At 37.6% G+C, this 27,812-nt stretch overlaps 1 protein-coding gene across 1 annotated transcript; it reads left to right on the top strand.

Moving 5' to 3' along the window:
- The first annotated feature begins 723 nt into the window (after positions 1 to 723).
- B4GALT6 (beta-1,4-galactosyltransferase 6) lies at positions 724 to 27,345 on the top strand. Its single transcript, XM_041477655.1, has 9 exons — positions 724 to 854; positions 16,118 to 16,234; positions 16,595 to 16,708; positions 20,886 to 21,010; positions 21,512 to 21,628; positions 22,434 to 22,621; positions 24,883 to 25,005; positions 25,838 to 25,939; positions 27,198 to 27,345. Exons 1-9 carry the CDS (start codon positions 740 to 742, stop codon positions 27,343 to 27,345), a joined length of 1,149 nt encoding a protein of 382 aa, XP_041333589.1. The 5' UTR covers positions 724 to 739.
- Positions 27,346 to 27,812: the final 467 nt, after the last annotated feature.

Below are 27,812 nucleotides of genomic sequence, written 5' to 3'. Positions count from 1 at the left end.
CGGGCGGGACTCGGGGCCCGGCCTCACGGCCCCACCGCCTCACGGCTCCCTGCCCCCTTCCCGCAACCCGCTGATACCAACGGTGCGCGCGCACCAGCCAATCGGCGGCCGCGGGCTCGCTTCTCCCTCGCCTCCCATTGGCCCGCGGGGCCCGCGCGCCACAACCGCCGCAGCGGCCGCGCGGCTCCTCCCGGTGCGGGGCGGCTCCTCCCGGTGCGGGGAGACGCGGGAGCGGTGGGGCCGGGCCGGGCCGGGCCGGGCGCAGCGCGGAGGTGACTCTGCTCGCCCGCAGCGGGGATGCTGCTGCTGCCGCGGCCGCCGCCGCCGCTAGTACGGGGACTGCAGGCGGGAGAGCGGGTGGCCGCGGCGCCCGGCGGCATGTGAGCAGCGGCGGGAGCGTTCCCCGAGCCCCGCGGCAGCGCTAAGGGGGCCCCTCCCTCCGGCAGCGGCTCAGCACGCCCGGAGGCGCAGCGCGGAGGCGGGCGGGCATCGCCGCTCCAGCCGCCCGCGAGGAGCCAGCAGGACCGGCCACAAAGCGCCGCCGCCCGCCCTCCTCCGCACGCCGCGCCGCTGCTCCTGCCAGCCCCGCGCCCGGGGAGGGAGGGCGGGGGCTCCCCTCGCCCCCTCGTCACTTTCTCGCCGCCCGATCCATGGGAGGAGCGGGCCGCCTCCCCCTAGGAAGCGCCGCCGCGGCTCGCCGGGACTGAGCGGAGCGGCCGGCGGCCGGCGCGGCGGGAGGATGCCACTGCTGCGGAAGGCGCTGCGCGTCTCCAACCGCTCCATGCTCGCCTTCATCTTCTTCTTCTCCTTTTCCTCATCCTGCCTCTACTTCATCTATGTGGCCCCCGGGATCGGTGAGTCCGGAGCCGCCCCCTCGGGGAGCGGGGGTGAGGGCGGTGGTGGGGGGCGCGCCCGCCTCCCCCGGGCTGTCACCGCGGCGGGGAGGGCACGGGCGGCGCCGGGCGAGGGGCGGCTCGGCTGTCGGAACGCGATCCCGCCCGCCCGGGAAGGGTCGGGGCGGCCGGCGGGGGCGGCGGTAACGTGCGCGGATCCCGCATCTTTGTTCTGCTGCTATCAAACGCTCTAGAAGGTTCATCTGCCATCGTGAGGTAGGTGGATGCTGCCCTTGCTTCTCCGGCTGGCAAAGTGAGGCACTAAAGCGGCTCAGCGTTTCGTCGTGTTGCAGTGGTATGAATTGGGAAAGAGCTGCAAAACTGCTGGAGTCACTTAAATGTATTAATCTTTCAAATTGTTAGTAACTGCATTAATAATAAAGCCCGTGTGAACAAAAATGAAAACCAGTTTGAATATTTGTTTTTTACTTCTGTTAGTGGGATCTCTCTCTCTTCACAGGTTTTACAGTTTGGTAACTCTTCCACTTCTGAAGGAGCCACTTCAGAGGAAGACAAACCGTTGATTTGGAAGAAGCGTCATAAAATAACTGTGCAAGTTTGTTTCTAAAACAAACAAAAAAATGTGCTGGTTTCCTTAGTTCACTCTTCTGCTGTTACTGGGAGACCATCAAGCTTTTTCTCAGTGGATGATGCTTTTAGAAATGGTTAGCATTACCCCAGAGCTAAGGCCAGTGGTATCCTGTATGGTACTCTCTGGGATTTCCTTGTGTTGGGTGTCCCTTGATTAGGGAATGTTTTCCTTTTTTTCCTCAGGGAACATTGCTACATTTTTCTGCATCTCCTTTCTTATCAGGTGTTACCTAAATACTTGCAAAATCATCTCTCTCTTCATCCTTAGTGCTTAAAACTTCTCTCTGCAGTCATTACTACAAAATGTCCACACTGGTGTGACCACTGAATCTTCAGGAATTGTTTCCTGTTGATTGTGTTTTTAGGCTATTTGGCTCCCTCTTGTTCACTATCTTCTATTTAACTTGAAAACACTTTCAAGGTGCAGTTGTTGCTTCTATACTTAAATAGTTCTATATAGTTCACCTATCATTCTGTGGTTCTCCTTTACTTATGTTCTTCCTACAATATTGACAAGTCTGCCAATTATTCAAATAGTTCAAATAAATTTAAAAAATAGGAAATATATAATATTTATAGGGTTAGAGTTCTGAACTTTCTTGTCTGTCACTGTTTTCCTGCTGAAAGGGATCTGGTGTAGTCTTCCAAGTGAGAATGATGCTGATGTCCACTTAGACATCTTAGATCTTTGAGATGCTGGTGCAGGACACACATATCAAGTAGACCCTAATTGCAAGTAATTGAAACATGCTTTAAATAGCAGAGTGCAGTTTCTACATCTTTATAAGTGAAACTTATAACATCTAACATAATGTATGCAGCTGTAGTTTTACTTTGTTACTTAAATGTTTCTTGCCAATGGGTACTTTCTTAGGAAGAACATTGTCTCACTAGCAAGGCTTATGCAGTACCTTATTCAGAATCAGAGCCTTTAGTGATGAGACTTTAAATTTCTGACTTAATCTTTCTGCTCAGCTATTGGGAATTATGTATGTGTTCAGTTTCCTTTGTACCAGGAATGAAATGAAATCAACAGTATGTACCAAAAGTGTTCTTGGTGTAGGTTAATTAGATCTGATCAACCCTGAGGGGAAAAAAGAATCATATTCAAACTAGTCCCTCTTGTTGTCTCAGACACAAATACTGTAGTTGCCCCTTCCAAGATGTGGTTTAACAATGCAAAAATCTTGGGTACTTACATGAGTTTGTGAGACTACAGCTCTTTCCATCTACAGTGCTGTGCTGCCCTAACTGTATCCAGTGGTGTTGTGAGCTCATCCAGCTTAAGTCAAAACCCTGCAATAATGAAGTTGTTCCTTGTCTGTGGCACTTCTTATGTCCATCTTGAAATGCTGCTGTGCTGGTCAGAAGGATCCTGGGGAAGATAATATAGAAAATGGTGAAGGGCAGTAAGAAAGTTTTACATCTCAGCCTATCAGCCTGCAGGTGTAATGCTGATTTCCCAGGAATTTGCTCCTTAAAATGTTACTGTCTGGAATGGAGAGACAGAAGGTCAGATATTATCTAAAAACCAACAAGCTTCCTGGCAGTATAGTGAAAATGTAAGTTGTAAGAAGAGAAGATCCTCAAAGCACTTAAGAACACCCAAGTTTACAGGCAGATGATTCATCTAATAATATGCTGTATGTTCATGACATTTGCATATTATGATAGACTATTTCACTGTACTTGCACCTTTTTACTGTGTCTAGTGAAATAGATGCATCTAAGTCAAGGCTGACTGTGTGTGTGGAGAGGAGGAAGGCTAAATGCTGCTTATTGAAGCTCAGCCACCTTACCTGTTAGCAGCTTTTCATGACATATATTCTGCATCTAAGTCATAAATGGTTGGGATCTGTCGTAATTTATGTGTACAGATGTGTTTTACTGAAGATATTTTAGTTCACCAGAACATTTTCTTCCTCAACAAGCTACAAGCCATGATGTCAGAGAGGAAGAAAATACTAATTGTGTTGTAGAGAACTGGAGCTGCTCTGTGGCTGGCTTCTCTTTGTGGTAGTCAGAGGAACTGAAAAGAGGGGGAGAAGTTGGACTCCCAAATGTTTTATGGAGCAGCAGTGGACTGGAAGGTGGGAGAGGAAAAATACATGAGTTATGCAGCAGAATGGTTTTGTAAGATGTCAAAGCTGATTGAAATTTTGAATTCTTGTGGGCTAATGGAGTGGGAATCCCCTTAGGAAGCAATTCATGGCTTATCAAAGGGAAAATACATCTACGCTTGTAAGCCCTTCGCACTGAAAGAATTCTCAAAGAGGTCACTGTCACATTCCCTCTGTCCTTCAAACTATTTTTTTTTTTTTTTTTTTTTTTGACAAAACTGCAAATTTTGTAACAATTGGAGTTTAGGTCAACTTGAAGAATTGACAATTTGTTTAGAGGAAAGAAATCATAATTACTTATATTAAGGTATTTAATTATTTGTCTAATATTTAAAAGTTTTCATTTGCACCATATCTACAGATATTGCAATAATATCACTCTTCTCTTTGTTTTTTTGAAGAGACCTCTCAGAATGTTAGTTCTTTGGGAAACAGAAGCTTTTATTGTTCCATGTACTTCAGAATATAAGGGGAGGATTTTCATGTTTTCAGACATGGTTCTGTGTTTTGAGATGAAGACATATACTACTGCAATTAATATAAAAATATATGGTTTAAAAGGTTGAGAAGAATTCATATGCCTGCTTTTCACTTTTCTGTAAGCACAGATGATTGGATGAAATAGAAGTGATTGCAAGCCTACCTCAGCACCCTGGTAGTCTTTTGATAGTCAGAGGAGCTGATACAAAAGAGCAGATTGAGTTCTAACTATTAGAGGAGACAACTATTTTTATAATTTAATTTTTTCCTGTTTAATTCAGTGGATGTTTCAGGGGAAAACCTTAATGGATAGGATGGCAAGTTAAAATGGTCAAAAACATTTAAAATGCTTAAAATGTAAAAATTTCATTTAAATGTTTAATGACACTTCTGTGAGATAGTCTCAAGTATTCAATGAAAGCAGATAAGAGGTGCTGCTTCTCCATAATGACCACTTTTGTGACAGTAGTTCATTTTGTAAAATGAACTACTCTGGTAAAAGCAGAAACTGAAATTTCTGATCTTGAATTAATAGCCTATGATTCTGCAACTTCATTGAAAGTTGCAAATATTCATGTATTAATTAAAGGCTGAAGAAGCTAGCTAAGATCAGGAATATTTGGCACCAACATGGGGATATTTTCAGTGTTATAGATAAAAGTAGTAATAAAAGGGACTCAAATAATCTGTGTCTGGTCCTGAGAGCTATCCAGAACCCATACGTAGGTTTGAGTTTACATCATGAAAAGGATCCAAAGATTAGGAGAATAAGACAAATTAACAAGGCAGTGGTGACCAAGGGAGAACATTTGCTGGTCTAATTTCACTGCCAAACCAATATGAGTATTGCAGGAGACAATTTTTTTCTTTTTTTCCTTTTTTTCCCATTTGGTCTCAGCATTATAACTGAAATTACACTGGTCAACATAACAGGTCTCAGAAAATTATCTCTTATTCATCCCTGGGTTATTCCTTTCTGTCTTGTTGCAGCAGAGAATCTTTGCCAGACTGGAAGGTAGAGTATCTTAGAGCTCTCCATATTGTAGTAGATTGCAATCTAGTTTTTCAGCCAGAGAGTGCTTGAGTACTGGAACAGGCTCTCCAGGGAAGGGGTCACAGCATCAGGCCTGACTGAGTTCAAGAAGTATTCGGACAACATTCTCAGGCACATGGTGACATTCATGGAGGGTCCTGTGCAGGGTCAGTAGTTGAATTCCATGATCCTGATGGGTCCTTTCCAACTCAGCTTTTTCTGTGATTCTTGCTTGTCTGCCTTGGACATAATGACCTATGCAGTTCAAATAAGAACTGGTTATGAAACAGTGCAGTGATCAAAGAAGATGCAGTCTGCTTTGACATCAGTAACTGAGAATCCTGAAGGGTGAAATGAGTTTGAAGAGGAAAAAACAGCTAATGTTTTCTCTCTTGTGGTCTTCTGCTTTTTTTTTTTTTTTTTTTTTTGTCAATCCTAACCAAAAGGCAGCTGTGCAGCCTGCATGGAACTTGGAATCATCTCTATTGGTTTTAGCTCACAATTTTATATAAATCTATTTCCTGTCCTCTTACTAGTCTAGTTTTCCTAATAGGAAGAATGATATCACTCCTATTTGAACTTGTGCAGAAATGGAGAAGAGTGCTGAAAATGTTATCAGCAAGAAAAATGCTTATCATGGCTTTCAGGTGCTGAGCCCATAAATATGGGCACAGCCTTTGTGCTGGTGTTCTTTGTTCCTGTCATCTGTGGCAGTTGTGGCATTTCTAAAGACTTGCTGTTTGATTACAGAATAATTTAGATTGGCGGAGGCACCTGGAAGTCACCTGATCCAACCTCCTGCTGATAGCAGATCCTACTGGATCAAATTGCTCAGGGCTGTGTCCACTTGAGTTTTTGAATAAATCCGGGGATGGAGATTTTGCTGTCTCTCTGCGAAACCTGTTCAAGTGTCAGACAACTGTGAGAAAATTGTAATATGTAATCATAATATGCCCCCTTATGTTCATTGCTTTGTGTCTTTTGACCGACTAATGTGTTCAATTTAGTCTTCTCTTTACAAGAATACAAGAATATTCTCTTTACAAGAATACTGTATTGCTGAAGACAGCAAAAACCAAACAAAACAAAAAAGCACCCTCCTCTCAGCCATTTCTATTTCAGACTGAGCAAACCCATTTATTCTAGTTTCTGCTTGTACATAATATGCTCGATTTTGGAATGTTTCCTCTGGGCTTGTTCTGGTATTAAAGTTTGGTTCTTACTGGGATGCCCAAACTGGACATGGTACCCCAAACAGGGTTTTAAAAGGTGCTGAAGAGACAAGAGTTGCTCCTATCGATGTGCTGGTTATACTGTTTCCAGTACAGGGTAGGATACTGTTGACTGTGCTTGCCACAATGATAGGTGGCTGGTAATACCTTGTCTGAGGGTTTTGTAAAAGAGCCTGTGTATAGATTTACTGCAGCTCAAGGGCTGCAGTGAAATAGAGCTAATACAACTTGCTCATTTCTAATGCTGTGTGGAAGCATCTGATAAAAGGCTGATGAGTCTTGCAGGGTGTGGTAGATGTTCATGTTTGTATTTTTCTTTCCCGGTTATTGCCTTCTTTTATTTCTTTCTAGGGAATTATTCTCATGGGTCTCTTACAAGTTTCTTGAGTAAACAATACTTGACTGTCCCATTGTTTCATAATTTCTGCAGGGAAATGCCTATACTACAGAACTGGTTGGTTTTTGGGAGCTATTTTCAGCTATATTCCATTATTAAAGTTCACCTGTTATTACAGGCTTCATTTGGAGTAGGAGTACTTTCATTAGCTGCAGTGGTCTTCTTGCTTGCATTGCAGTTTTTCCTTTGAGTTCCACAAATTATCATCAATCCTTTACCTGTGAAATTGTAGTTTACTTTCTGATTAATAGGGACTTCTTTCTCTTGTGCAAAGGGGAAGTGGAGGTTTAAACACTCTGCTTGATCTCTGATTTCCAGTGAATCAAATGTTCCTCAGCATTGTGACTAAGTGCTTGAGCTCCTTGAACCCACTGAACTCAGGCAGTATCATGGGTACATTTTCTGCCTTGGTCTGGGAGATGCAAAGACTTTTCCATTATGTTGGCCCAGCACAGTCATTCCTAGCACTTGATGCTGAATAAATGATTGTAGTCCTGTCATTCATGACTCTCTTTCACTTTTACCAGCAGATTAACTTTGACTAAACCTGCATATTTATTTCTGAATCAGTTGTTCTGAATTGTTATCTGATAGTTTTCCTAAAGCCCTTAGGTATTACTTGTTATTAGTCAGAGAACTTGCCTGCATAAGATTTCAATCAGTATTCATTTTGTGATGTTGTTCTTAGTCAGAAAACAGAAAAAACCCAGGTACTTATGGTGTGCAGCTAACTTCACAAGGACAAAGTAATTATGAGGCCTCGTGTGAAATGAGTTTTCACTTAAGCCAGCCAGTTATTTGAATGCATTCTTCTCATGGGTTGAGAAGGAGAGATTGTATACCCTGGGGACATTTATCTGAACTGTGATGCCTTACTGACAGGGCCAAAGCTTTAAGCATTTCCACATCTGTCTGTGGTGAAGGACAGCTTATCTACTGGCTTTTGATTAATAAGACTATTTCTATAAGTGACTATTTTTACTTGCTTTTCTATAGCTCTTACTCTTAAGTAATCTTTTGTATTCAAATTATGCAATCGTATTATGGGGAGCAGCATGAAATGATTATGCTTTGTGTGGGATCCAGTGCTAGATTCTTGTGAGCACAGTGCAGAGATTGGTTTCAGGACTTTAAAATACAAAAGATGCTTTTTTGCAAGGTGTTGCCAATGGTCAGTTCACTTAGATTTGTGCTTGTCCTTCTTTACATTCAGTTCATTGTGCATTTATTGAATTATTCTACAGCTTACTGTAAAATCACCTAATAGCCTGAGAGGATAGAATAGTATCAAATATGTTAGAAATTATATTGAACATTGTATCTTTTATCATTCTTAAAACTACTGCTGGGGAAAGAAATTTTGATTCAATTTTTTTCACTGTAAATGGAGATCCCCTTATTTGCTGTCTCCCAATAAACAGTGAACTGATATTTATCCAATTCCTCAGACTTGCAGTCAGAGGACTCATCCATTTGACATATCCGTTGTTGCAGCGAGTATACAGAGGTTGTCTGAAGTTTTAAAGAACCAATTTGGGACTTCTCTGTTGCAGCTGATACAGATTTGTCCATCTGCACCATTCGAATGATCACTGTTAGCCGCCAGAAATACTGGTAGCTTTTGTTTTTTTTTCAACAGATTGAGGTGATTTATGACTTTCTAAGATATTTTTCTTATAAGGAGGTATACATATACAGGCTCAAACGCAGTCTCACTATCTCTGTGAAATGAGATTGGATTTATTATTATTTTACAAATAGTGCAAAACTGCTACTGAATACTGAAAAAAAAATCAAGCAAAGAATATATTTTAAGGCACAAAGTTTTTTTTCTTTTTTTTTTTTTATGCTGCTGTATCTGTTTTAAAAACAACTTCTGATTAACAACAGATGTGTAAAATAAATACAGTGCCAAGGAAGTTGGACACTTGCAATAGTATTTATTGATGTTTGTTGTAGATTTCCATTTTTGAATAGGAACCAGTTTACAGCAGTGTTATGTTACTTGGGGTATTGTCCTTCACAGCTAAATTGTTTAATGAATTAGTTTCACAGACTAAAGTCATTATCCTGCAGAAAATATTATAGCTCCTAGAATTGTAACTGTGATATTTCAGAAACAATCTCAATGTTTAGTTAGATTAATAATAGAATTAATCTTTAACACTTCTGTGTTAATTTGCCATGCATGAACTCTGCCGATAATGTATTTCTAACTCTAGTATTGCTGAGAACAATATCACATAACCTTGAGATAAGAAGACATCCATGTGGGACTTGTTCTAGAAATGCTCCCGTGAGATGATTCCCCATTTGCAATTACTAGTGGAGATATTTCTGTTAACATGTTTGAATCCATACCAATTTTTATGCAATGTGTTGAATGTGCTTTTCAGAAGTCCAGTGAAAAGTGTTGACTAGCAGATGAGTAACTTCAGGGGTGGTGGTCATTTGTCAAGACCTATTCTGTGTAAAGCTGTCCTTACTGCATTTGGATCTTGCAGAATCCATGGGTTCTCTATGAAATATTTCCTATCTGAGTTTTTCGGCAATTCTTTTTCCCAGAAAGATAAGTGTATAATGTTGCTATAACTGCTCTGATGATAGATCATCTTCTTTTTTTTTTGAGGTCTGGCATGTTAACTTTTTGCTAATTGCTCTGAAAGTATTCTAGACATAACGCTTTTTCCCATGTTGTTGGGTTTGTTTGGCCTTGGTTTTCTGGTTTTGCTTTGGCAGAATAAAAGCTGCATTTGAAAATCAAATTTGTGGCCTCCAAGTTTATTCATTTTTGTTTGGCACTTAAAAATAATTTTTTTGGTAATTATGAATACTTTTTTATGTTTTTAAAGTAATCACATTTCTAACTTCCTAGTCCTGTTCAAAATGTCAGTCATTGACCCGGTTTCAAATTCACTTGTCCTGTCGTATATTTTACTACATTGATTACTTCTAAGTGCGTGGCATATTTTTTGGCTTTGCTTTGGTGTGTGAGTACAGCAGGATAACTTATTAAGTTTCTATATAAAAATGAGTCTTGTGCTTTCCTGTGAAGTTGTGGGATGATAAATTAATGCAGTATTGTGAGAAGTGCTTTGATTTTTGGTGTACTGCTTGGAAGGAGCTTGATTCCCTAATGGAGAGTGATCTGTGAATTATATAATTTTCTTAAAAAAAAAAAAAAAGGTAAATAGTCTTCAAGTGAATACCTAAATAACAAAAAGCCACCTGATATAAAACATTGAGCCATTTTTACAGCTTTTTTTATGCTGTTAGAATTAATGCATTGCCCCCCCCCCACAGTCTAGCACATAAAACTATTAATAACTAGTGAGCTATAAATAATTTGAGACAAAAAATGATTCATCTGATACTTTTAATATTCCTCTGAAATACAGGATGATCCCTTTAATGCCCTAATGTGTTATCAGAATGAGTTTTAAATAAAGCCCCAAAACCAGGACTTTTGATTACTGACATGTGGCTGTGTGTTCATGATTGCTGATGCAGATCTGGGTCAATTGATAGGAAAACTTCATCTGAATTAGTTATGAGCTCTGAGCTCACACTTGCAGTTGCTTGAGATGGGACACTGAGTATAGTACTGATTCCAAGGTGTACTATATGTGTGTGTTGTTTTGTATTCCTCACTGCACTTTCCATCTGATTAACCTGTAAACTGTGTGGCAGCCTGGATTCTATGTTGCTGGAGCCAAAAATTCTCTTTCTTACTTATTGTGAACCATGTACAGTGAAATAAGAAGAATATGGATAAAATTGCTTCTAGGTGTTACATTGTTAGATGTTTTCTTTGGTCATGTGTGAAATTTTGCCTTCCTGGTTTGTGCTTTGCCTGGCACTGTGACAGCGATGGTTGGTACAAACGCAGAAAGACAAAAGCAGAAAAAAAATCACAGATTAGTTGAGTTTGGAAGGGATCTCTGGAGATTATCTAGTCCAACCTCCCTACTGAAGAAGTGGCACCTGGAGCCAGTTGCTCAGGACCGTGTCCAGAAGGCTTTAGAATATTTCTGAAGATATTCTCCACAACCACTGTCAGCAGCTTGTGACAGTGCTCTGTTCCCCTCACAGTACAGGAGTGTTTCCTGGTGTTTTCAGGTGGAACATCCTGTGTTTCAGTTTGTGCCCACTGCCTCTGGTTCAGTCCCTGAATGCCTCTGAAAAGTGGCTGGCTCTGTCCCTTTTTGCACCTTCCCTTCGTATACATTGTGTACATATACACCTGCCCTTTGTACATATTAATGTGCCCCCTGAGCTTTCTCGTTTGAGCTCAACAATCCCTGATCTCTCAGCCATTCCTCATAGAAGCGATGCTTCAGTCCCTTTGTCTTCTTCATGGCCTGGTGTTGGATATTCTCCAGGATGTCCATGTTCCCTATTCCACTGTGGAGCTCAGAACCGGACACTACACCAGGTGTGGCTTGAACAGTGCTGAGTGAAGGCTATGAAGGATCAACTTGACCTGCTGTCGGCATTTTTCCTAATGCATGCCAGGATGCTGTTGGCCTTCTTTGCAGCACATTGCTGGCTCATGTTCCACGTGATGTCCACCAGTACCTCCAAAGCCTCTTCTGTCAAGCTGCTTTCCAGTTGGATGTCCCTAAGCATACTTTGTTGTCTGGGATTGTTCCTCCCCAGATGCAGAAATTTGCACTGTTCTTTCTGAGCTGCATGAAGTTCATGTCAGCACATTCCTCCAGCCTGCTGAGGTACCTCTGGATGGCAGCATGTCCCTTTGGCATATCAGCTACTTACCCCATTTTTGTGTCATAAATAAACTGTGAGGTTATGTTCTGCCTGTCATCCAGATAATTAATGAAGGTGTTAAACAGGAATGAACCTGGTATTGACCCCTGGCTACATCACTGATCACTGACCTCACCCTTTGGGCTTGGTCAGTCAGCTTTTGATCCAGCTCAATGTTTGCTTAGCCAGCCTGTACATCAACAGTTTGTCTATGAGAGTCTTATGAGATACAGTGTGGAAGGCCTTACTGAAGTCTGGTAGACAATGACCCCTGCTTATTCCTTCTGTATCTTTCATCAGAGAAGGTTACCCAGTTGATTAACTGTTTCTGATGATTTTGTTGTCATTTATGTACCTGAAGAATGGTTTCCAGGATTAGCTGCTCCATCACCTTCCCTGGGATCAAGCTGAGGCTGATCAGTCTGTATTTCTCTGGGTCCTCGTCCTTGAAGATAGGAGTGACATTTGCTTTCCTCTGGTCATCAGGCCCTTCTTCCATTCATCATGATCAACCAAAGATGGTCAGGAGTGGCTGTGCAATGAGATCTGCCATCTCCCTTAGCACTTGATGCATCCCATAAGGACCCACGGACTTAACCTGTGTCCTGTTTGCTTAAGTATTCCACACCAAGGGCAAGAGTACAACTTCCTTGCTCCAGACTGGTCTCAGAGAGTTGGGCCTTCTGCAGAATGGTCTTGTTAATAAGACTGAGAAAAGGTGGCATTCAATATTGCAGACTTATTTGTGTGTCTTTCTCATTGAGCAGTGGGTTCACATTATCCTTAGTTTTCTTCTTATCACCTATGTACTTATAGAAATGCTTCTTGTTGTCTTTGACATCCCTGGCCAGACTCAGTTCCATTTGGCCTTTAGCTTTCCTAACTGCATCCCTGGATGCTCAGGTATTTTTTCTGTATCCCTCCTGCATTCCCTGTGATGGCTTCCTCCCAATGTATTATTTTTGTGTTTGGTTTTTTTCACAGGAGGTCCTTGTTCATCCATGCAGGCCTCCTGGCATTTTACCTGTTTTCATAGTTGTTGACATGGATCTCTTGTGAGCTTGAAGGATATTATCCCTGAATATTACCCAGCTTTCTTGCCCCTATTTTCACTTGAGGGCTTTATCCCATGGGATTCCACCACACAGATATTTGAAGAGTCTGCTCTCATGATTGTGAGCTTTCTTTTGCATCTCCTGTCCCATGGATCCTGAACTCCATCATCCCATGATCTCTGCAGCCAAGGCTGCCTTTGATCTTCATATCCCCAGTGAACCCCTCCTCCTTGGTAGGTATGAGGTTCTGCAGATCACTTCCCCTCACTGACTCTGGCACTTGTGGCAGGAAGTTGCCACTAGGGCACACCAGGAACCTTCTGGAGTTTTATCTGGCTGCCTTCTGCTGTCAGTCATCCCCCACCCCACTGCAAGAAAAGCTGCGTTTCTCTGTTGCTGTTTTGGCTTGCGAGGGTTAATACTTTGTTGCTGTTGCTGCTGGTTGATGTGACACGTGAACTGTGCTCTTTGTCACAGATCTTTGCCAACAAACCTGTGCCAGTAGATGAGATTTATTTTTAGGACTAAATGAATATCTTTGATTTTTGCCTGATGTTTTAGCTTCTGACGTAATTAATTGGCTGCTCAAGCATCTGCTGCTACCTAAGCAGCTGATAGTGGAATGAACTGAGGAGATCTGAACTCCTTGTACCTATGATTGTGATGGAGAGCCAGGTAGTAGGAAAAAGACTGCCCAGAAAGAGAATGTTTCATTCCTGATTAATCCCTGTTGTATTGGTGTTAAGTTGGATAGTGAGTTGACAAGCAGCTCAGCAAGAGGAGGTAGACTGCAGGAATTACATGATAAAATCATGGCAAGGTTGGATTTTCTTGGCAGCAAGAGCAGCTCTTGCATACTTAAGCCAAGGTGGCAGCAGACTTTACCTGGTTGGGTTTTTTCAATTATGTCTTTTCATGTTGTCTATTTTTGAGACAAATGCCTTTTCTAACCTTCACAAAGGTCTTGTGTGTTTGTTCGAATGTTCCCCTCTGTGTCAGAAGGGGTAAGTACTTCACTAAAGGCAAGATGTAGGTGCTTTTGCAGAAAATCTTGTTTTTCCAAGGTTTATGTATACATTATCTGGACTGCAATAATATTTCCCATAAAAATTGAGAACATTTACATGTCTTTTTGTTTTGTTTTGGACTTGTTTGAAAATTCTTACTCTCAGTTCCTTACTATATCAGGTTCCTAAGACTTTTGCCCTTCTTATTGTTTCCTCCATCTCACTTCAGGGGAGTGACCAAGCAACTGAGTGGGGACTTAGCTGTTAGCCACATCAACCTACCACACCTTATATATCCTTCTGTATACCTGCTGAAAGCCCTATAAACCTTCTGCAGAGTTAAAAATTCAAGTGACTTTAGCTTTTGGTATCATATTAAAAAGAAGAATAAAGCACAGAATCTTCCAGAGATTAGCTGTGAAATCAGTATTTACAAACGGATTTATATTAAAAAACCCACTTTATTTTAGTGTTGGAATAGGAAGATATTGAAGAGAAGAGCTGTACCTATGGGAGAAAAAAAACTTATTTGGGGGAAAAGATGATACCAATTTAAAATATATTAAAGTTTGAAGAAATAAAATTTTTGTTAAGAATTTTTTGCCCTATTTAAAAGGCAAATATACACACGGTTTTACTTTCAGGAAAACCTTGGATTTTGAAATTGTTTGAAGGTAAATAACTGTTCTTGGAGGAACAGATCAAATTGCCTTTTTTTTTTTGATTCCAAAAGGAGGAGGCTTGTTGAGTAGGTAACTTCATATATGAATTCACAAATTCTACAGATTCCTTGAAATGCTTAGTAGAGACACCCTAAAAATCCCAGTATCTGAATGGAAAACTACAAATGGAATGAAGCAATTGGAACCACAGTGTGTTACTTTATATGAATTGGGTTAAAATTTTGCAAAGTTTTTGTGTAATTTTTGTGTAAGGAAATCTGAATGTTATCTGTTGTCTTGAATCCTGGTAAGAATCTTTCTTCTGGAATTTCCTACATGTTGTCAGGCCAAGGTTGTAGCATTTTTGTTTTGTTTTGCTTCTGTTTTGGTGGTCAGAAGGTGTTGAGACAACTTCAGGATTGTAGCAGCTGAGTAAGTTTTACACTCATGGAAACTCTTGTTAACACATGCAGTTAGTCATGCTGGCCAAGGGTTTGAGAATTACATGCCGTGCACAGCACCTGGCACATTCAGAGTCCCTCTTTTAGCTGTCAATATTCCTTGTTTTAATAAGGAGTTCTTTGAAAGCCAGGAGAACCCCCCCCATTCATTAATTTAAAAATTAACACATTATTGTAGGACTTTGAAATACTATTCCCTGAAAGATTAAGCTGGTTTTTTTTTTATTTCTGTGGGTGTTGGTAGTATTGTTTGCTAATGTGGTGGAATTAATCACTGTGTTTTCCTCTGGAAAAGCCCCCAGTCCCTTATACAGCTCTGTGTCGGGCTATAAGAAGTTATTGGTTGATCTGGAGTTACTTGTGTTATGCCACTGGTGCTGGGCAATTTGATGGAGTTCCTGAGATAATTTTCTAACTTTTCTTTAATTTCTTTACTTCTTTTTTGTCCCTGGTATGTTTAGTTCTTTCCCCCAAAGATGCAGAGCATTTTTTGGTGGGGTTGTTATGAGTTACAGAGAGCCAAATATTCCCTGCACAACTGGGTGCTTAATGCAGGTGAAGTGACATGATCCCTTTGACCCTCTTTGCTACCTTCTGTAAAGGAAATTTTTCCTTCCCTTTGCAATATTTTTTGAGCTCTTTGGTCCTGGGTAGGCATTTGCTCACTCAGATATAAATGCAGCTTCATTTCTACCTTAGTAACTTCTGTCAAATACAAAGAAATGTCTTGAGATCATATTTGAGGCTTTAGGTGCAAGATTGAGACAGAGAAATATTTCATGCTGCTGTTGTTAGTGAGTCACTTAATTACTCAAAATGTTGATTTACTCACCCTTGATGCCTATAATAAATATTTCATGTATAATTATAAAACATTAATACTTTGAGATTGGCAGAGATTTGTAACAGTTGTATAACAAAGCAGGTGTTTGGAGTGAATGAATAAACAGTACATTTTGACTGGAAGTTGTGTTAACTAGTGAGTAAAAAAGGGGCCCTTTTATGTGACTAGAAGATTTTCTAGAGTTTTTTTTATCCTAAATTTCAATGATCTTTTTGTAGATCTAAATATGAGACATGTATCTACATATGAAAATGGTTTTATTGGTAAATTGAATTTTCTTGTCACTCTCAGTTGCTTTTTTATTAGTTAAAGAAAAATGAAACTGTTGTATAAAATGACTATTGACAGTCTGTAGTTTTTGGGTTTGAACAGAGCCATGTTTTTGAATCCATGTTATTATTTTCTATTGTTGCTGTTAGGTTTCACTGTGTGGACCTTCATCTCAAGGAATTATTGTTTGCTGACCATGGATTCAAACACAGTAAAAAATGTTGAACACATTGTAGATATATGTTAAAATAATTTGGAAATACATTATTTTAATACAAATTCAAAATTGCTTTTTGTTTTATCAGCAAACACATATCTCTTTATGGTGCAAGCTCGTGGTATAATGTTGAGAGAAAATGTAAAAACAATAGGACACATGATAAGATTGTACACTAACAAAAATACTACACTGAATGGCACAGGTAAGAATATTTCTTATTTCTTTTTAAAAGACCTCTTTTTTTTTTTTAATTTTTAAAAAAAGCCAATCATTAATGACATAGCTCGATTATGAAAACTTATACCTAAATCCTACTTCTCTGAAATTGGAGTCAAGGTCAAATAGTTACTATTTATCAGTTCACTTCAGTAGGAAAAGTTTCTATTATCTGTAACAAAGATACTTGTATTTAATTATTATTCCTCTAGAGCAATAAAATGCTTTTAAAATCATGTTGCTAGGAATTTGCTAACTAAAAATTAATGCTCTCACCTGCATGATGATATCTTACAATTTCAGTGGATAACACAGGTTTTTACAAAAATCAATTCTTCTTTTTAAGATTATCCTGAAGGAAACAATTCTAGTGACTGTGTTGCTCAAACAACAATGTATCTTCCAGAGAACTTCACCTACTCTCCTTACCAGCCTTGTCCAGAGAAGCTGCCTTACATGAGTAAGTTTTAAAGTGATCTTAATGTTTATCTAGTAAATTAAATTGTATTTTAAACAAAACACAGTTATTTTAATATAAAATAAAATTATAAGGAGTCTAAGGATATAACAGAAATTAATGAATAAAATACATCTGATAATGCACAATGATGCTTAGCAGAAGTTTGCCTGTAACTAATGTGTTACTGAAGTTTTGGTCTCTTTACTAATCACCTTTACTAATTTGAAATCAAATAATTGAACTACTGATTTGTAAGAGAAAAAATTTCACTTAGTTTCTGAAGTTATTTGTAATGTATTGCAGAATTCTAACCTCTTGTCTTTTAGACACCTGACTTAATCTGTAGGCTGTCATTCAGCATGAGCAATTAAGTAAATATCTAATATAGCAGTTCAGATCCATATCATACCAAAAAATGTTGCTGGCAGTTGAACTAAAATCTGGTCAATTTTTCTTCAAAGAAAAAGAGTGGATTTTCTTAGGATAATCTAGATTCCATTATAATTTTTTAATCTTAACTGAGTTTATCTGTTGAAGAAAACCAAATCAGTGCATGTTACCTGTGTTTCTTCTCAATAATGTCAGATTCTAAGCTTTGTTTTATATTTTAAACATAGAGACATGGAGCCAAAGGTATAGATCAGTTGCTGTTGCTTATGAAACTAAATCATAAAGAAAACTGTCTTAAGCCAGGTAGTAATTAGCCCCATGGTGTGACAATATCCCTATTTAAACCTCTTTCCCTCCAGACATAGGGTTTGACTTTCAAAATCCCATTTTTATCTATTTTTGGACAGCTAAACAAATTAAACCAAATTATTTCAGTAGTATATTTTTTAACTACTTTTGGAAACATAAAAGGTTTGCAAATGGCAAATCTGGATAATTAGAGAAACAGGATGTGATGTTTTTGCTGATTAAAAAATGCACATAAATTAGTATTTTTAATGTCACTTTCAAGGGATCTGGCAGTTGGAATTCTGTCAGATTAGTTCAAAACAAAGTAATTTCACCAGTAGTTTCTCTACAGATCTCTTTGTTGCCACTCTCCTTTTACCACCTTTTTGTTGATGGTATTTTTTTTTTTTGTTTGTTAGTAATTGCTCTGTACTTCTTCTACCCTGTTTAATTTAATAGAGAAATAATAATTTTAATAGAAAATAATTCACTGGATAAGTTGCTTTTCAACCAAGGGATATGTGTTTCCCTTTTTGGTTTCCATGTATGCCATTTTAATCATTATCTCTCTTTCTAATTATAATCTAAATAAAGCATCTCTGAAGATCTTTTAATTTAATGAAATGTTGTAGGAAGTGTGAGATAGCCAGGGAAGAAAGACATTTGAATAATGTATATTTTGACATGCTTAATTAGTCTAAGGTTATTATAGAAGTCATCTTTTCTTCTTTTCATCAACTTACCAAATTTATATCATGAAAGGGAGGGGCATGGTAAAATCATATTAGGTCCCAAGTACATATGCTCTTAAAATAAGAGCAGCTATTGCCTTTTTTGTATGACTCAGTAGAACAGGTTATACTGCCCACTGGTTGGGCAGTGCTGTTGTAATTTGTAAGCAAAACACTGTAAGATTGAATCTGGGAGTGCAATACAACAAAACACTTCTTCTTCAAGATAGATGCAGTGCAAGAATGTCTTTTCCTTTGTAGATAAACTGATAATCCCAACCTTTCTAGACTGCATAGTTTCTAAAGCTCTTGTCATTCTTGAATTTTTTGCACTGTAGACCGTCTTTAATTTGATTTCTTTCTAAAGCATCATAACTGGCTTAAATCCTGGTTACAAAACAAATTCGTTTTGGAAAACTTCTTTTTTTTTTCACATAGCAGCAGTTAATACATTCCAGGATGAGATTTTCTATTTCTGTACAATTGCATTGCGCTGGCTCATATTAATGTGCAATCCATTACAAACTGTAAAACTGCCTGGCAGCATAGCCAGGTATTGCTTGTTTTGTTGTGCATGCTTCATTTTTCCTTCAGGAAGAAACAATCCTTTATTATTTTAAATTAATTTTAATTTATTGGTTTCTGGGTCTACCTCATTTGTTGAATTAATTTTTTTCTGATTTTCTTCTTCAAGATTTTTTTTGCTTTCTCAGCTTTCTTATTTTGTGGGTTGTATAAATGTTTTATTGCAGCCTACTAGACACTGATGGAACTAGTGAATACAAAGTGCAGCTATTTACAGTGATGCTTTTTCCTGCTCCCCACCAGTGAAGGGGAGAAAAATGCTGATTTCTATTCACTCATCTCCTGTGTGTTTTTGGTAGTACCAATACTTCAGGTTTTACTATAGCTTCTTTTTAAACACTTTGGATGGAAATTTATCATGTCTCATGGAGCTAGAAGCACCTTTATCTAAAGGTTTTATCTAAATACTGTTCTACCATTTGATGTTTCTTTCTGATTTAAACTCTGTAGTCATCTGATCACATCCGAACTTTTCTCAGAATACTGAGGTATCTGAGTCACATCATGTGCTATTTCCTTCCCTTTCTGGTGTAGTAATTGACCTTTATTTATCTTTATTTTCCTTTTAGATTCTGTATTTGGACTGAAAGGCTCTTATTGCTTTTCTGGTCTTGGTAGTTGAAATTGATTTTTTTAATTTAAAAAAAATTATTTTGTACATGTTTATATACTAGTCCTTTGTTGATTGACCTTGATTCTATATTTCATAAGATTTCTTTTTTGGGTTATTGAAGAATTTCAGACACAGCCATTATGATAATCTAAGCTTATTTTTAAAAATTATTTTTATTTTTAATTATTTTAAAATTTTTATTTAAATCTCTGTAGGACTAGTCTGTTCTAGTGTTTGTCTATATAGGTTTTTTAGCAACTGCCAGCTTCCTTTTTTTCCTAAAATAATTAAATTAATATGGATTTCTTGAAATCTTCTCTTGAAATAGCTCCATAGTGTACTGTTGTTGATAATTTTTCACCTATGATTTTACATTAAAAAAGTTACCTTCTTCATTTGCAAGTAGTACTTTATTTAATCATATCCCAAACTAAAATAACTCTTGCAGTATCTTCTGCCTTCTTCTGAAAACAATAGTTATTCCTAGTGCGTTCCAAAAATTTCAGTATTTTCAAAAGATTTACATAACTGGTCAGTTTAGTGACACAAATAGGGTATTTTGTGTATGGACACATGGGAGAAAATGGGAGTGATTTTTGGATTGACTTTAAACCATCTATCACCAAAATACTTAACTTTGTAGACAAAAATAAGAATATTTTGTGGTGTTTGTCAGAAAGTTCTTGCAAGATTTTTGTATGAATATTTAGAGTGTAGTAGCTGCCGAAGAAAAACGTGAGCTTCTGGTTAATAAGTATTACATTAGTCTTCTCCCCAGATTTTCTTGCTTCTTTCTATTACTTTTGAGGGTTTTTACTATGAATCATTATTTCCAGTTTTGAACTTTTTACACATGCATAAGCTAACGACTGCCAACTTTCAGCTGTCAACTAATGTTAATATTTTCTCATAGTAGGTACTAACCTGATTTTTTTTCAAATCATATCGTGGCCGTTATTCAATAACTTACTGAATTTCACTTTCATGCCTTTTGCAAATGGTTTTTCCATTGGGGTCATTAGTTCTACCAGTGGTAATTCTCAAATCCAGCCCCTTGCTATGAATTGGTTTGAAGCAAGCTGTGGTGAATTAGTGGATGAAGACTCTACATGAAACATACAAATAATCTAAAATTTAAATTGAGGAAATTTGTTGAATGTAGTGATGATACATTTTCCTTTAATGTGGAATTGGAGCAGGAAGGCACACAGAATCTGAGTAAAGGTTCAGTAGTGCAGATGATGTAGAATTGTTAACAGTGGTACTTGAAATGAAAGGCAACCCAAATTTTCTGTAAGAGATGCAGAATTCAAATTACTTTGCTAGTTCTGTGTCCTTTGAAATTAGTATTTTGTTTATAGGTTTTATGGAAGGAATGTTTGTTTTTAGAAACACTAAAACTTCATTCTGTTAGAATTAAATATTAGGAGGATAGTATAAATTGTTTCTTTTTTCCTGTAGGTAGTGTAACTACAAATTTCTGATACCATTTGTCCATTATATTCCTTGTAGCATTAGGTCAATTTTCTTAATTGAAATTAATATATAAGTTTTTTTTTCCTCTCTTTAGGAGGCCTTATTGATGTTAATATGAGTGAAATTAGTTTTGATGAAATTCAACGACTGTTTTCAAAAGATTTAGACATTAAACCAGGAGGACACTGGAAACCAAATGACTGTAAGCCACGGTGGAAGGTTAGATGCTGGTTTTCTGTTTTGGTTTATTTTTTCTTGTTGGCATATAAGAATAATTTACCATTACAAGCACTCAGTCTTTGGTGCTATATATATAGTATCTTATAGTATTTGTAGTGTGCCATCTGTGCTCAAGAAGAAACTTCAGCTAGGAGAAAAATTTGAAATGGATCATGAAGAACTTTTAAAGGTTCATTAGCTGTAGTTACTAAACATTTCATCTTATGGATGCAAATCTGTCCTATGTGTCTGTTGTTTGAAGTATAGAAGCAAGTGAACATAAAAGGAAAATCTTAACATTTTACTTAAAATTTTTTCTTAATTATTTAAGCAAATTTTCAGCACAATTTCCTAGGGGGAGCAAACATGTAAAACACTGAGCCAGTTTAAATGTAAAAGTTGAAAAGCCGCAGGAAACTTGATATGTATTGAAAAATTAAAACTTTAAAATGCTGATATAATAGTTTTTTTTTTTCTTTTTTTTTCTTTTTTTTAATGAAGGTGGCTATCCTTATTCCTTTTCGGAATCGTCACGAGCATCTTCCAATTTTTTTCCGTCATCTGATACCTATGTTGCAGAAGCAGCGGCTGGAATTTGCCTTCTATGTTGTTGAACAGGTAACAGCATCTACTTGAAAGGTGACTTTCAAGATTCCTTACTAAAAGGGGTTTGATATTCTTACCAAGGTTTGGATGAATCCAGAATTTAAAAATTGTTACTCCACTCTTCTACTCCTTTAAATGAAAAAGGAAAGCTGAATTTCCATTCCTCATCTTGAGCAGTGCCTGGATACACGATGCTTTTCTTCAAATATAGCATGATATTTCATAGGTAATAAGGTGGCCTCTTAGAATCTATTGTAGTTGTAAGTTGTCAAGGCAAAAAAGTAGGTCAGCAGCAGTGTTCCTCAGGGCTCGGTTCCAGGGCCTTATGTTCAGTGGATGCGGGAGCCGAATGCACCATCAGCAAGTTCTTGATCATATCCAGCTGGGAGGTTGTGGTCGACTTTTAAAGGATGGGATGCCTTGCAGAGAGTTCTAGATAAACTGGAGCACTGGGCAGTGATCAGTGGGATGAAATGTAATAAGTCAAAAAGTTGGACTCTGCACCTAGGATGGAGTAAAGCCAGGCACAAGTGTAAACTGGAGAGGAGTGCCTGGAGAGCAGCCCTGCACAAAGGGATCTTGGGGATGCTGTTTGGCAGCAGGACCAAGCTCACTCCTGGCTCACAGGAGCCAGCAATGTGTGCCCTGGAAGCCAGGAGGGCAAACCCCATCCTCAGCTCAGCCAACCCAGTGTGAGCTGCTGGTCAAAAGAGGCATCATTGTCAATTTTTTTTGTGTGTTAGAGTATGTTTTTCTCATAGTATGGAAAGTTTTGTTTCTTGATTTTTACAATGTCTCCTTTGTTTTCTGTGTGAAGACAGGTACACAACCTTTTAATCGTGCAATGCTCTTTAATGTTGGCTTCAAAGAGGCTATGAAGGATGCTGTCTGGGACTGCATAATATTCCATGATGTGGATCACTTACCTGAAAATGATAGAAATTACTATGGATGTGGAGAAATGCCACGCCATTTTGCAGCAAAGCTGGACAAGTACATGTACATGTAAGTAAATAGTTTTATTCACATTATTTCTTAAATACTCAGAAATATTTAAAAGTATGAATTTTTTTATACTATATATATATAGTAGGTGAAAACAACAAAGCAGCCTCCTACTATGCTATTTGCAGAAAGGAATAGTTAATAAAATAAAGATCTAAATTTAGTTTCTACATTTGATGTGTTATTAATTAGAATATATAATTTATGATTTTCAATGTTGAGCTTGTTGCCATGAGGTTGATCTTGAAAAAAAAAAAAAGGCTTTGTATGTCAAGGGGGAAAATCTTACCTAACTCACTAGAAATGTTTCTTGGCTACATAAACACTTCTACTGGATATTACAAAAGAAAAGCAGATGATCTGCAGCAAAATATCACAGGAAAAGTGTCTTTATTTTCTGATAAATGTACTTTTATTTCTGTTTCATACTGCTTTTTAAACTGAATATTTTCTTACTGCCAGACCATTTTGTATATTCTCTCTCATTCTCTATTGACATTTGGTGAATGTAGTGGGACCTGCAGTTTTCTTACCTCTTTCTCTTCTGTCAGTTTACATTAATGATGTGCCACTTGCTTCTTAGCACTCTGCTATCTCATGACATTCTTGGAGTCACTTCACAGAAATCGGTAGCTTATAGCTTGCTGCATGTATCTATTTGCTATCTTGGACATTATTTGTGAAATTAATCAACTTGATAACATGGTCAACTAACAGAGGAAAAGCAATGCCTTGAAACCATGGCTCTGTGTCGGAACTTCAGGTTGTCAACCAATCAGCAGTTAAATGTTTAAAGATTTCATGTGTATTTAAAAATAAATAAGTTAGCACCTATGAACAAATAAGAGATTTCATCTAACTTTGTATGTACTTATAAAATATTAATGCATTTATATGATGTCTACATAGGTAAGTATTTGAAAAATTGATAAATTTTGTATAAATGAAACTAGATTTATAAAATAAAAAAATAAATAAACCTCAGAAAGTCCCATTAACTGTCATATTTCAGTTGGTTTTGGTTGTGGTTGGTGGTCTGGTTTTGGGTTTGCAATATTTTTTTTGTTGGTCATTTTGGAGGTATGTAAGTGGGGTTTTTTGAGAGGCAGGAGGGGGGTTAAAACACCCACTCTTTCAGTTACATGTTGAAAGGCAAATATAATTGCAACCTTCTCCACATGCTATTAACATTTGGTTGAATCCTGTATTTCCACAGAGATCAGGAATTACATGATTGTCTATTTCTATTTTCTTTCCCTTTGCATTCTGGACTTATTCAGTGTGACAATTGTGTCCTTAGCAATGGTAAATCTTTTTGTAGATGCTCTTAGCTCCTTGAAGGTTCCATATTTGGAAGTGTCTCCTGAGAGACTTTTGTTTTATGAAATTGTGTGCTGCTTCTGAAAGAAAACTACTTTACTGCAGCAGCTTCTGGGTTAAGAATGCAAGTTAATATTGACAGAAGTAAATATAGATTAATTAAATGTTTTAATTTTTTTTTAGATTGACAGAGTGTTTGAAGGACTGGAAATCACATTGTCTGTGGCATAGCATGTTATATGGATAAGCTGTTCATGTTGGCCAACTGCTTATTGCTTAATTATATCTGTTAACAAATATTGTTGAATATTGAGGGGAAAGCCTGTAGATCCTTTTGATTCAAAATTTATCTTTTAAAATCTGGAAAATGTTGGGGGTTTTTTGTTTTTTTTTTTTGTTTTTTTTGTTTTTTTTTTTTTTTTTAAATCAGCATGCCATTCACTGTTTTATATGTACTGTTAAGCTGTTTCAAGTTTTAACAGTTCTGTAGAATGTAGTCATAAATTAAAATTATTTAATTTATGCATTACTGATTTGTATTTTTTCATTTGATTGAAGAGGGGTTTTTCAGTTGAATAATGTCAACATAAATAGTTTGAGGGCTTCACTTAACACTTCAGCTATGAGTCTAAATCAGCCATCTGAAATTCCTGGTATACTTTTATTTCATATGTGTGATACTAATTGCAGCTACATTTTAAGAGCACCTTTTATGCAAATCAGACACTACTGCAAACCTTTTGTTCAGCTTACTGTATGTTACTTAGTGCTGGCAATCCATGAACCAGTTTCCCTTGGTGAATACATTCAGCCTCTGATCATGTCCTTAGCTTGGGGCTCTTGCTTTTTTGGAAAGGTATTGTTTAAAGAGAGGCAGAGCTTAGAGAGAGCTTGCCTATCAAAGTTCAGCTAACAGTATAGAATTTGTCTTCTGTTTACAGCCTTCCATACAATGAGTTCTTTGGTGGTGTAAGTGGCCTGACAGTGGAACAATTCAAGAAGATCAATGGTTTTCCAAATGCCTTTTGGGGATGGGGTGGAGAAGATGATGATCTTTGGAACAGGTGAGCTTTGAGTGCTTAGATCTTTCTGCACCATCCACCCTTTGAGACCAATTAGGTGCTTTTTGCTCTGTCACTTGTTACAGTTTTGTAATTTGTTTTAAATGGGCAAGTTCTACATAGTTTGCTTCAGAAATATCAGAATATACCATTTGAAGGAATAAGTGTGATGTTGTTTTTTCCTGGCCTGGGGACAACTAGCAGGTTTTTAAGAGCTTGGTCTTGTAACAACAGATATAACAACAGGTAACCATACTAAGCACATTGCATCACTCTTACTGCTAATATTATGAAATACCACCCCACAGACATGTAGTGTAAGCATGAGTTCCATGTCTTAGGGGCAGTGCTTGACAGAGAGGTTAATTTGTGAGTATATTGGTAATCCCAGAGTGGACAACAGACAGCCCTGCTCAGGCATTACCTACTGCTCACAGTGAATGAGTCTAAACTGCTCTAACTGAGCTGTTGAAAATGTCTGCATGAGTTTTTTAGATAAAGTGTTTTATAGATAAAAGAGGTTTTTTTTAGAGTTTTATAGATAAAGATCTATATTTTAAAGGACGAGTTTGTTTTTATACTTTTTTTTTGCTGTTTCCATGCTTTTATGCTGGAACAAGCAGGAAATATTAAATATGAAATTATTATTATTTTCCATTTAATTTTGCCAGCTTTTTTAGTTGTTGGATTTGGAATGTTGCGGGGTTTTTTAGGAAGAGAATGTCAGTGAACATAAAGACATAGCTTTAAAATATTTGATGTGTATTTTTCACTTCAACTTGTATGACAAGTTGTAAGAAGATGTTTTTACAAATGTTTATATGTTATACTGCAGGGTTCACTATGCTGGATACAATGTAACAAGACCAGAAGGCGATTTAGGGAAGTACAAATCCATTCCTCATCACCACAGAGGAGAAGTCCAGTTTTTAGGACGGTAAGAAAAACAGAGAAATATTCAAATATTACAGCTAAAGATGTAAAATTTTTTCTTGCATCCACACATACAAACAAGCAGTTCTCATCAGTGTTATTTCCTCTTTGGTGCTAAAATTTGTATTCTCTTAAACACACATTTGCTGTTCAGATATTTTTTATTTAACCAAGAGAGAGACTAAATTTGCATATGAGAAGATACTATCATCATAACCTTTGATCCATAATGTTGTTGTTCCTTAATAGTTTGGGCATTAGTGCTGGCAGGGCTCCATTAGTTGCCTATTTTGGATATTTTGCAAAAGGAAGCAGTCCAGCTAGGGCAAAGGACTCCTGCATGAAAACTGACTTTAAAACTCCTCAAGGATTGGTTTCTTCTCTCATATTTCATTATTTTTTGAGATACAGGTCTTCTCATTTCCTGCATACATTGATTTAAACCTTTTCTTTTGGGGTTCCTTTCTTTTCCTACAAAGATACAAAACACTTAAACTGGCCTGTAGGTTCTGGCTGCCCTGGAATGGAATAGAAACCAGAATGCAGCAGATGAGCTACACATAAAATTTAGAAGGTGAAGCACAAAATGAAGGGTTTATGATATGTGTTTTCAGGTAACTAGAAATACTTCTCAATTCTGTCATCAATGGATTTTTTTTTTCTGGGAACATATTTTCTCTTTTAGTCATAGTTTTGAATTATGAATAAAATTATAGACATGCACAGTAGAGAGGAGTAAATCTGTTATAGGAAACTAAAATGTATATATGGATAATCTGGGGGAGGGAAACATTTTTTTAATCACCTCAAATTTAGATGTTTGCAAATGCAGGAGTCTCAAGAGTGAAATGAAAATAATTTCAGACATTTGAATGTATAATGAAGAATAGTGAAGATTGCTAAATCTTCCCTGTACACCTCAGTTGAATTTTATAGCAAAAGAACATGAAGAAATTGAATAATGTTTCAAAATCTATTCAGTTTAGGACCATAAAAAGTGTACATATTGAATGCTTCCTTTGTTATTTAGTCTTAATGTTAACTTGCATATGTGACCATAAAATCTAACTGTATTAAAAATCTTTAAAAGCTTGCTTTTAAACCTAAGGTAGGTTATTTGGTGATTTCAAGGGTCTGAAAAGTAGTTTCAGAATTTAAAGTATACTTGAAAATTAAATGACTGTCACAGTATCATGTCTAACATTAACTGAATTGTTTCTTGCACATCTTTTTCATTTTTCTTCTTCCAACTCCTTCTGCAGATACAAACTTCTGAGGTATTCCAGAGAACGTCAGTATATTGATGGGTTGAACAATTTAGCATATACTCCTAAAATACTTGTCAGTAGATTGTATAAAAATATAACTGTTAACCTCCTACCAGAACTTGCTCCTGTTAGAGACTATTGATGGAAGTGGAATGGCAAGATATCCTACCAGAATAAACCTATAACACTGGAAGCTACTGATAAACACTGTAAAACAAAACAAAACCAACAAAAAACAGCTTAGAATTGGAGTTTTTTGGTCAACTGATGATGCATATTTGGGATGAGAAGTGATTGTATGTACCATGCATTTTGATCTGAAGGAAAAGCCAGCAGCTACTACTCAGATGTTTACAGCATGAGACTACTGTTCAAGCCTTCATTCTTCATACTCTCTATCTTAACTACTCAACTAAATAAACTGCAGAAAACAGACTTGTAGCTTCCCTGGAAGTAAGGACAGAGGCCTCTTCCAGGAATTTTTTTATACTAATCTGCCCCTCCTCATATTTAAATGAATGCTTTTGTTTCTTTTTAAAATGTGTTTTGTAAATATGTGATGTAAATTAACGTGTGTACATTGCTTTTCAATTGTTCAATATTTTATGC

This window comes from Pyrgilauda ruficollis, unplaced genomic scaffold (assembly GCF_017590135.1).
Source record: "Pyrgilauda ruficollis isolate IOZ18807 unplaced genomic scaffold, ASM1759013v1 scaffold41, whole genome shotgun sequence".
Classification (NCBI taxonomy): domain Eukaryota; kingdom Metazoa; phylum Chordata; class Aves; order Passeriformes; family Passeridae; genus Pyrgilauda; species Pyrgilauda ruficollis.
The sequence above is the reverse complement of the archived record's forward strand: the minus strand, read 5'-3'. Positions and strand labels throughout refer to the sequence as shown.

Excerpts from the sequence above, each read along its gene's own strand:
- B4GALT6 (XM_041477655.1), top strand. The coding sequence starts at position 740 with ATGCCACTGCTGCGGAAGGCGCTGCGCGTCTCCAACCGCTCCATGCTC. Across the intron at positions 16,709-20,885 it reads AGAGAAGCTGCCTTACATGA|GAGGCCTTATTGATGTTAAT; the intron begins GTAAGTTTTAAA and ends TCCTCTCTTTAG. Across the intron at positions 25,006-25,837 it reads GATGATGATCTTTGGAACAG|GGTTCACTATGCTGGATACA; the intron begins GTGAGCTTTGAG and ends GTTATACTGCAG.